Source organism: Rhinichthys klamathensis, unplaced genomic scaffold, assembly GCF_029890125.1.
Source record: "Rhinichthys klamathensis goyatoka isolate OS25496 unplaced genomic scaffold, OSU_Roscu_1.1 h1tg000176l_1, whole genome shotgun sequence".
NCBI lineage: Eukaryota > Metazoa > Chordata > Actinopteri > Cypriniformes > Leuciscidae > Rhinichthys > Rhinichthys klamathensis.
This window is the reverse complement of record NW_026606705.1, coordinates 1,997,501-2,007,500: the sequence shown is the minus strand read 5'-3', so window position 1 is coordinate 2,007,500 and position 10,000 is coordinate 1,997,501. Positions and strand designations below refer to the sequence as shown.

At 44.4% G+C, this 10,000-nt stretch overlaps 1 protein-coding gene across 1 annotated transcript in view; it reads left to right on the top strand.

Moving 5' to 3' along the window:
* The window catches only part of LOC130092426 (venom phosphodiesterase CdcPDE), a 52,023-nt gene that overhangs the window by 28,156 nt on the left and 13,867 nt on the right, over positions 1-10,000 (top strand). The window contains exons 11-19 of the mRNA XM_056260281.1: positions 58-130; positions 1,208-1,316; positions 1,406-1,528; positions 2,094-2,125; positions 2,666-2,793; positions 3,386-3,455; positions 3,810-3,897; positions 5,182-5,354; positions 5,763-5,808. Of these exons, the coding sequence (XP_056116256.1) occupies positions 58-130; positions 1,208-1,316; positions 1,406-1,528; positions 2,094-2,125; positions 2,666-2,793; positions 3,386-3,455; positions 3,810-3,897; positions 5,182-5,354; positions 5,763-5,808 (842 nt within the window). The remainder of the gene's footprint in view (positions 1-57; positions 131-1,207; positions 1,317-1,405; positions 1,529-2,093; positions 2,126-2,665; positions 2,794-3,385; positions 3,456-3,809; positions 3,898-5,181; positions 5,355-5,762; positions 5,809-10,000) is intronic.

Sequence of the window (10,000 nt, the reverse complement as noted above, 5' to 3'; positions counted from 1 at the left end):
TGTTCATCTGTAGTTTGCTCACTCATCTGTGTGTTTCTGCTGTTGTTGGTCCTTTAGGCCGGACTTCCTAACGCTGTACCTGGAGGAGCCTGATAGTTCTGGACACAGTTTTGGACCCGTCAGTGGAGGAGTGAGAAAACACACACACACACACACATACAGACACACACGCACTTGTGTTCGTTCTTCCGTTAAGAAGATGACCAACTTCATCCGATGCCAGATCCGATCTCGGAAGTGTGACCTGTTGGTCAGACTGAGCGTTGTAAGGCAAGGTCTTCGCATGAAGAGGGATTGATCCCAAAGTCTTTCATTGAGGCTTTTAAAGGGTCTTGGCCTGGTTGAACAGCTTGGCATCTGTCCTGTATTTGATGTTGATGCCAGGGTCAGTGTCCAGGAAGCCATTTCATAAAACATCATGCTGAACAGTGTTGGTTTAAGCCTTGCTTCATCCATTTGTATCTGAAAAGGGATCAGATGGGTCTCCATCATCAAGTACACAACCCTGCATGCCGTCGTGGAACTGGCTACTATGCAAATGAATCTTTTGGAGCATCCAAACTTGCTCATGATCTTCCAGAGCCCCTCACGACTTAGTGTTGAATGTCTCGGTTAAATCCAAGAACGTGGTGTAGAGGTCAATGTTTTGTTCCTGGCACTTCTCTAGAAGTAATATCGTGTCTGCTCTTCCTCGTTCATTCCTGAAGCCACTCTGGCTTTTGAGGAGTAAAGAGATGGACAGATGAAGGACCCTCGGGGAGGTCACACACACACACACACACACACACACACACACACACACACACACACACACACACACACACTCACTCACTCACTCACTCACTCACACACACACACACACTCTCTCACACACACACTCACACACTGAAATTGTAGAAATGTTTCGACACTCTGAGCTGTTGTGGGATGTGTATAATAGTAGTAAAACACAATTAAAATAATTAATTGTATTTTGACATTTTTTTTCCGAAAAGGGTCAATGATCTGAAATTGAATAATCATTAATGTTTTTAATTAATTTTAACAGTGTTAATTAGTTACACACACACTGTGTTTATGATATTTCTCTCACATCACTTATTTTCTGATATATGAAGGTCAGAAGCAACAGATGATATGTGTGTGTGTGTGTGTGTGTGTGTGTGTGTGTGTGTGTGTGTGTGTGTGTGTGTGTGTGTTGGTGTAGCTGATCATGGCTCTGCAGGGTGTGGACAGAGTCATCGGTCAGCTTATGAACGGCCTCAAACAACTCAACCTTCATCAATGTGTTAACATCATCATCGTCGCAGATCACGGTAAACCACACACACACACACGTTTAGCTGTGGAGAAACTCTCAATGTGCAAATGTGACGTGTGTGTGTGTGTGTGTGTGTGTTTGCAGGTATGGAGGAGACCAGCTGTGAGCGTAAAGAAGCTCTTCAGGATTTTGTGGCTGATGTTGATCATCTGTTTGTCAGTGAGGGTCCGTTTGGACGAATCAGAGCAAAAGACAAAACACACACATGTAGGTCAAACACACAGTTCAGAACTGGAAAAAGTTTTTCACTCAAAAAAATTGCCGGGTAAATTTTACAATTAATTATAAAGAAATGGCAAGTAGCATTCAGTATTTAAATAGGTGTGAAACTTTGACGTAGAAAGACTAAATTAAGATTTTCTTGTCAAATATACTACAATAATCTTTGTTTTATTTACAACTTTGAAAAATCATTTTTTAAAGTGTATTTTGCACTTTAAGTCAAGTTTGTGTATATGAATTCCAGATTTGAGGCCCGTTCACACCACAGACATATACTATAGCGATAAGGGTGTTTACAAAATTCATTCTGAATTTAGAATAGCAGTCCACAGCTAAAAAGATCACTCAGAATTTGAAAGTAAATCTCACAATTATTTACAAAGAAACGGCAAGTGACATATTAAATTAAACCAGAAATTTTGATGACTGAAATTTTCTTGTAAAACTTATTCATGACCTGTGTGTGTGTGTGTGTGTGTGTGTGTGTGTGTGTGTGTGTGTGTGTGTGTGTGTGTGTGTGTGTGTGTGTGTGTGTGTGTGTGCTTGACAGTGGACGCGGCTGCGCTCGTGGCAAACATGTCGGTAAGTGTCACTGCATATTTCCAGCTGTTTTTTAATAATTCAGATGCAATCTCATCATGTTGCATGTTTAATTCAGCGACTGTCGCACATTCATCATCTCAGACATAAATACAGCTATTTTGCATTTTCAATGATTTTAAATGTAATTAGTTTAAGTCAAGATTATTTATATAGCGATTTACACGCACATATTGTTTTAATAAGAGATTAACAGTTATAACCCCACATGTATATTTTCTAGCATAATATATTGTTTTCATAATTTACTTAAAAGACAAATTTGTGTGTGTGCTTTACACACTGTAAAATTCTGAACACAGCTGGAGAATGAACATGTTTCAGCGTGTGTGTGATGGCAACATCACACAGTCAAACATCTGTGTGTTTTGTAGCGTGCTGAATCTGCAGAAGGGTGTGTGAGTGTGTTGGTGATGGGTGTGTGAGTGTGTGTTGATGATGTGTGTGTGAGTGTGTGTTGATGATGGCTGTGTGAGTGTGTGTTGATGATGTGTGTGTGTGTGTTGTGTTGTTGTGTTCCAGTGTAAGCGTCCTCAGCAGCAGATCAAGCCGTACCTGAAACACCTGTTGCCCAAACGCTTCCATTACGCCCACAACAGGCGCATCGAGGACGTGAGTGTGTTAGTGACCCCGCGCTGGCTCTTCGAGAGGTACATTACATCCATCAAACGCTACAGTAAAGACATTTATAATGTGACAAAAGATTCTATTTCAAATAAATGCTGTTCTTTTGACCTTTCGGTTCATCAAAGAAAAATAATAATGTATCAGTTTCCACACAAATCTGAAGCAATTCAACTGTTTTCAACACTGATAATAATAGTCATAAATGTTTCTTGAGCATCAGATCCTCATATTAGAGTGATTTCTGAAGGATCATGTGACACTGAAGACTGGAGTAATGATGCTGAACATTCAGCTTTGATCACAGGAATAAATTACACTTTACTGTATATTCACAGAGAAAACAGCTGATTTACATTGATCAAAAATAGAGTAAAAACAGTGAAATATTATTCTAAATAAACGCAGCCTTGGTGAGCAGAAGAGACTCTTTCAAAACAGTTTTAAAAACATAATTATTCCAAACTTTTGACTGTGTGTGTGTGTGTGTGTGTGTGTGTGTGTGTGTGTGTGTGTGTGTGTGTGTGTGTGTGTGTGTGTGTGTGTGTGTGTGTGTGTGTGTGTGTGTGTGTGTGTGTGTGTGTGTGTGTGTGTGTGTGTGTGTGTGTGTTACTGCAGGTCTCCGGGGTCTCTCACATTCTGTTCCGGAGGAAATCATGGATATGATAATGACATCTACAGTATGCAGGTGTGTGTGTGTGTGTGTGTGTGTGTGTGTGTGTGTGTGTGTGTGTGTGTGTGTGTGTGTGTGTGTGTGTGTGTGTGTGTGTGTGTGTGTGTGTGTGTGTTTGTGTGTGTGTGTGTGTGTGTGTGTGTGTGTGAGTGTGTGAGTGTGAGTGTGAGTGTGATGCTGTAATGAAATCTAAATGCACAATTTTTTCACAGATTTTTGAACAAGTCTGAATGAGTCAGCGTTATTTGTCTAATGTCAGATTTTTGTTGACAGATTTCACAGAAAATGTGATTGAACGGTGAGTGTAAATGTTAAGAGTCGTGTCGTGTATTCCAGCCTTATGTTGTCGATTCTCTCTCTCTCTCTCAGGCCGCGTTTCTCAGTTTTGGACCTAAATTCCTCTTTCAGACGGAAGTGGATCCGTTTTCCAACATTGAGCTGTACAACCTCATGTGTGGTATGAGAAAACACATGTCAGGGTCTTTTTTTATAGAGCCTCATTTATAACCGTTGCGTACGCACTAAACAGGCCCTGAAAGAGACGTAGGCTACGCCACTTCCGTCGCATAAGCTGTGATTTATAAAAACAAACTTGACGGGGAAATGTGCGCACGCAAACTCTGAGCAATGCTTACCAACGTTTTGGAGACGGCGACACCGATGCTGAGCTCGAGTTAAAGGTCTTTTTGGTCACTTTTAGACAGAAAATCTAAAGAAAATTATACAGAAAGATAATACAAATACAATTTCACTCACCAAACCTATCACTTGAAGCAAATATCCGTCCCTTCTTAAATGTCCGCGAGAGCGTTGGGCCGTTTAGTGAAACTGACGCACATATATCCTATCTAACGGGAGATGAAGGAAAACCGTAAATCTTCATTATGAGTCCTAATCATAAATACAGTGCATGTTCACAATAACAGTTTAAATAAATAAATAAATGAATGATTTAAACTATGTTTTACTTCTGATATCAACATTTAGATTAAATATGCCATTCTCATTAATGGAGTTAAACACTTAAACTACATGAAATCATTACTGAGATGTTACAACGTTTTTATATTGAATAAATATAAATATTTGTTGTGGATGCGATGCTTTTGAACACTTTTCCTCTGGCATGCTGTGTTTTAATGTTTTAACTACAGAGAGAATTGCTGATCATGATAATTGCAGATTGTCTGAGAAAATGGTTTCGTGCAAATAATGCACAACAAGGTCTTTCTGTTTCTATTAAAATATAAATCAATTAAAATACTATTTGGCCAGTGGAAAAGATTGAGAACTTTCTCTGAAATGTATTTTACACTATTTTATTTATTTAAAAAACAAAGCAAGGATAGGCTACTAAAGGCTACTACTTGTACCGTTTAACATGTTATCACGTGGATGAATAATCATGCAAATGATATGCAGATGAGGATATGCACAGTAAAACTATAATCTCCATATATGGTTATTTCGGGGAGGAGACGCATGTTCACAATCTTACGCTGACTGGGATTTATAAAGTGAATTCTGCGCAGGTTCTGGCGTACGCACGGTTTTAGTCTGATTTTTTTTTGCGTACGACATTTTTGGCTTTCGGGCGCACGTTTTAGCAAGGATCCTACACACAGTTTTATAAATGAGGCCCCTGAAGTGCTTCACAATATAAAATATAGTATAGTTTCAAAATAGCAAATACACTAGTCATCTAGCCCGTCCAACTCTGCATGTTCGTCTTTCCTGCCAGATGTGCTGGAGATCTCCCCATCCCATAACAACGGGACCCACGGGAGCCTGAATCACCTGCTGCGGGCCCCGGTCCACCAGCCTGATCCCCCGCGCGAGCAGAGCGGCCCGATGCAGTGCCCGGTCACCAGCCTGGAGCCCACACACACACTGAGCTGTAGCTGCGCTGCACTGGTACACACACACACACACTGAGATGTAGCTGCGCTGCACTGGTACACACACACACACACACTGAGCTGTAGCTGCGCTGCACTGGTACACACACACACACTGAGCTGTAGCTGTGTTGCACTGGTACACACACACACACAGCTGCAGCTGTGCTGTACTGGTACACACACACACACACACACTGGGCTGCACTGGTACACACACACACACACACACACTGGGCTGCACTGACACACACACACACACACACACACACACTGGGCTGCACTGAACTAGTACACACAAACATTGTAAACTATTTAGACATGAAAATGGAAACACTTGACAATAAGGTTTCATTTGTTAACATTAGTTGCATTAGTTTTGTAGTTTGAACAGTAACACTGACAGTGTGTGTCTCTGCTTCAGAGTGGAAGTGACATCAACATGCGCTTGAATCTCACCGAGGCTGAAGGTGAGTTCAGTTCACTCTGATGAATGTGTTTATGTGACTCAGCGCTTTCACTCGCTCTCTCTAATAACATTCATTCACACTGCACACGTCTGTAGACTGTGTGGCGCTGCAAAGCAGAAGTGTAGAAATACTTCCCTATCGATACATTTCACTCAAATTGCGTCTTAGTCAATGCTTTGGGAAAACTCCCTTTTCTCCTTTTCTCCGAAATACTAGCCTGGTTAAAACCAGAGCATTCTCAGTTGTAACTGAGTTATGGTCTGGCAAAGCATCATAGACAAATCATTTCCAGAGGGGCGTCACCAACGGACGTCGCGGATAGACCTAAACCCAATCAGAGCGATGAAGGAGATGACGTATGCAGAGCGGCGGAGACACATCTCCGAGTGTTGTTCTTTGCTCGGTTTTTAACAAAAGGGAAACGTTCAAATGGCTTAAAACAGACGCGATAGCTGATTGGAACGAGTGATGTTCGACGGCGGCATCCATCTTTGTAATGTAGGCCACAAAATCTGCTTCAAAATCCCAGCGCTGTCGTCATCGTGTAAAGCCGCCCCAACGCTTCTGATTGGTGCCTCGATCTCGACGGATTGGAAATGGAAACTAACTTTCAGAGCAAATCTAAATTTGCCGGACGTTGTCTGGGTTTTCCCAGGCTACCGAAATACTGAAGCCTGATGGAATCACGCAGTGGGGCTACACGTCTATCTATGTAAGCGAGCAAATCTCACCATAGGCTTCAGAATCTTTCTCCTTCAGCGCAAAGATCTTCACCTCACTGGATTCCGAGACAAGAAAGAAGAAGAAGCCTTCTCGCAGTAGACGAGCTTTCTCGCAGTAGACGAGCCTTCCTTCTCGCAGTAGACGAGCCTTCTCGCAGTAGACGAGCCTTCTCGCAGTAGACGAGCCTTCTCGCAGTAGACGAGCCTTCCTTCTCGCAGTAGACGAGCCTTCTCGCAGTAGACAAGCCTTCTCGCAGTAGACGAGCCTTCTCGCAGTAGACGAGCCTTCTCGCAGTAGACGAGCCTTCTCGCAGTAGACGAGCCTTCTCGCAGTAGACGAGCCTTCCTTCTCGCAGTAGACGAGCCTTCTCGCAGTAGACCAGCCTTCCTTCTCGCAGTAGACGAGCCTTCTCGCAGTAGACGAGCCTTCTCGCAGTAGACGAGCCTTCCTTCTCGCAGTAGACGAGCCTTCTCGCAGTAGACGAGCCTTCCTTCTCGCAGTAGACGAGCCTTCCTTCTCGCAGTAGACGAGCCTTCTCGCAGTAGACGAGCCTTCTCGCAGTAGACCAGCCTTCCTTCTCGCAGTAGACGAGCCTTCTCGCAGTAGACGAGCCTTCCTTCTCGCAGTAGACGAGCCTTCTCGCAGTAGACGAGCCTTCTCGCAGTAGACGAGCCTTCCTTCTCGCAGTAGACGAGCCTTCTCGCAGTAGACGAGCCTTCTCGCAGTAGACCAGCCTTCCTTCTCGCAGTAGACGAGCCTTCTCGCAGTAGACGAGCCTTCCTTCTCGCAGTAGACGAGCCTTCTCGCAGTAGACGAGCCTTCCTTCTCGCAGTAGAGGAGCCTTCTCGCAGTAGACGAGCCTTCTCGCAGTAGACCAGCCTTCCTTCTCGCAGTAGACCAGCCTTCCTTCTCGCAGTAGACGAGCCTTCTCGCAGTAGACGAGCCTTCCTTCTCGCAGTAGACGAGCCTTCTCGCAGTAGACGAGCCTTCCTTCTCGCAGTAGACGAGCCTTCCTTCTCGCAGTAGACGAGCCTTCTCGCAGTAGACGAGCCTTCCGTCTCGCAGTAGACGAGCCTTCTCGCAGTAGACGAGCCTTCTCGCAGTAGACCAGCCTTCCTTCTCGCAGTAGACGAGCCTTCTCGCAGTAGACGAGCCTTCTCGCAGTAGACGAGCCTTCCTTCTCGCAGTAGACCAGCCTTCCTTCTCGCAGTAGACGAGCCTTCCTTCTCGCAGTAGACGAGCCTTCTCGCAGTAGACGAGCCTTCCTTCTCGCAGTAGACGAGCCTTCCTTCTCGCAGTAGACGAGCCTTCTCGCAGTAGACGAGCCTTCCGTCTCGCAGTAGACGAGCCTTCTCGCAGTAGACGAGCCTTCCGTCTCGCAGTAGACGAGCCTTCTCGCAGTAGACGAGCCTTCCTTCTCGCAGTAGACGAGCCTTCTCGCAGTAGACGAGCCTTCCTTCTCGCAGTAGACGAGCCTTCCTTCTCGCAGTAGACGAGCCTTCTCGCAGTAGACGAGACGAGCCTTCCTTCTCGCAGTAGACGAGCCTTCTCGCGGTAGACAAGCCTTCTCGCAGTAGACGAGCCTTCTCGCAGTAGACGAGACGAGCCTTCCTTCTCGCAGTAGACGAGCCTTCTCGCAGTAGACGAGCCTTCTCGCAGTAGACGAGCCTTCCTTCTCGCAGTAGACGAGCCTTTTCGCAGTAGACGAGCCTTCCTTCTCGCAGTAGACGAGCCTTCCTTCTCGCAGTAGACGAGCCTTCCTTCTCGCAGTAGACGAGCCTTCTCGCAGTAGACGAGCCTTCCTTCTCGCAGTAGACGAGCCTTCCTTCTCGCAGTAGACGAGCCTTCTCGCAGTAGACCAGCCTTCTCGCAGTAGACGAGCCTTCTCGCAGTAGACCAGCCTTCTCGCAGTAGACGAGCCTTCTCTCAGTTGACGAGCCTTCCTTCTCGCAGTAGACGAGCCTTCCTTCTCGCAGTAGACGAGCCTTCTCGCAGTAGACGAGCCTTCCTTCTCGCAGTAGACGAGCCTTCCTTCTCGCAGTAGACGACCCTTCCTTCTCGCAGTAGACGAGCCTTCTCGCAGTAGACGAGCCTTCCTTCTCGCAGTTGACGAGCCTTCCTTCTCGCAGTAGACGAGCCTTCCTTCTCGCAGTAGACGAGCCTTCTCGCAGTAGACGAGCCTTCCTTCTCGCAGTAGACGAGCCTTCCTTCTCGCAGTAGACGACCCTTCCTTCTCGCAGTAGACGAGCCTTCCTTCTCGCAGTAGACGAGCCTTCTCGCAGTAGACGAGCCTTCCTTCTCACAGTAGACGAGCCTTCCTTCTCGCAGTAGACGAGCCTCAGCACAGATTAGACGCTCAGCGCTCGGCCATCCGGCGAGCTGACAGAGTAAAGTTTGGCTCCGACTGGACCAATACGAGCCAGTCGTCGAGGTAAATCAGGATGCATCCGTGCGTTTCGTAAAAGTGCACGGGGCATAGAGACAGTGCGAAAGGAAGGACGGAATAATGGTAAGCCACGCCCTCGAACGCAGATCTCAAAAATGGTCTGTGATGGGGGGGCTATCTGGATATGAAATTACTCTTCCTCAGGGTTGTGAATCGAAAATCAATTCCAATTCTGAAATCGAATACTTGAGGTCAAGAATCGGATACTTGTTATAAAATGTATATTTCAATTCCTCTTATCGATTCCTTTGTGAGCATTTCAATATGACTTTAAACAATTCAACCGCGAGATGACTTGCTGTTTTCATGTGTAACTATATTGGGCAACGGAGAGTGACAGAAGCAGGCGTGTGTGTATCAGTATATTGGATCAGTGCAGCTCTTAAAGTGACAGCGCTGATATTCCTGCCCTCTCTATAATAACACTAATCAAAACAACAAAAGACAAAGAGAAAATTCACTCGTTCTTGACTGAATAACTTTTGTAACTATATTTGTAATGTATATTTTATTTATAAAGTGCAGTTGTTTGACATTATTACAGTTTCTATACCTGAATATATATGATATACCTGAAATATATGCCTGAAAATCTTAAAACACTGTTTACTTCAATCATATCTTTGTTCAGTTTTATCTATTTGTTGCGATTGTTAATTTTTTTTTAATTACTGAGTGTTTATTGTCTTTAATAATGCTTTACATTTATATTAGTTAGGCTATGGTATTTATAAACCACAGGCAAACGCTCCTTGTGTAAGTGTTCTTTAGCCTGTTGTTTTTTGTTCATGATATTCAGCTACAATTAAATGTTTTGCAATAAAACTAAATGTGAATGATATCTAAGTTTTTTTGTTGTTGTTGTTGTTGTTGTTGCCTTATTGGCATCGAAATTAGGAATCGATAAGAATCGGAATCGAAAAACAGAATTGAAACAGGAATCGGAATCGTTAAAATTCAAACGATACCCAAACCTAGTCATCCTTTAGATCCACTGAGAAGAACCAAAAGAAGCATTTGTTT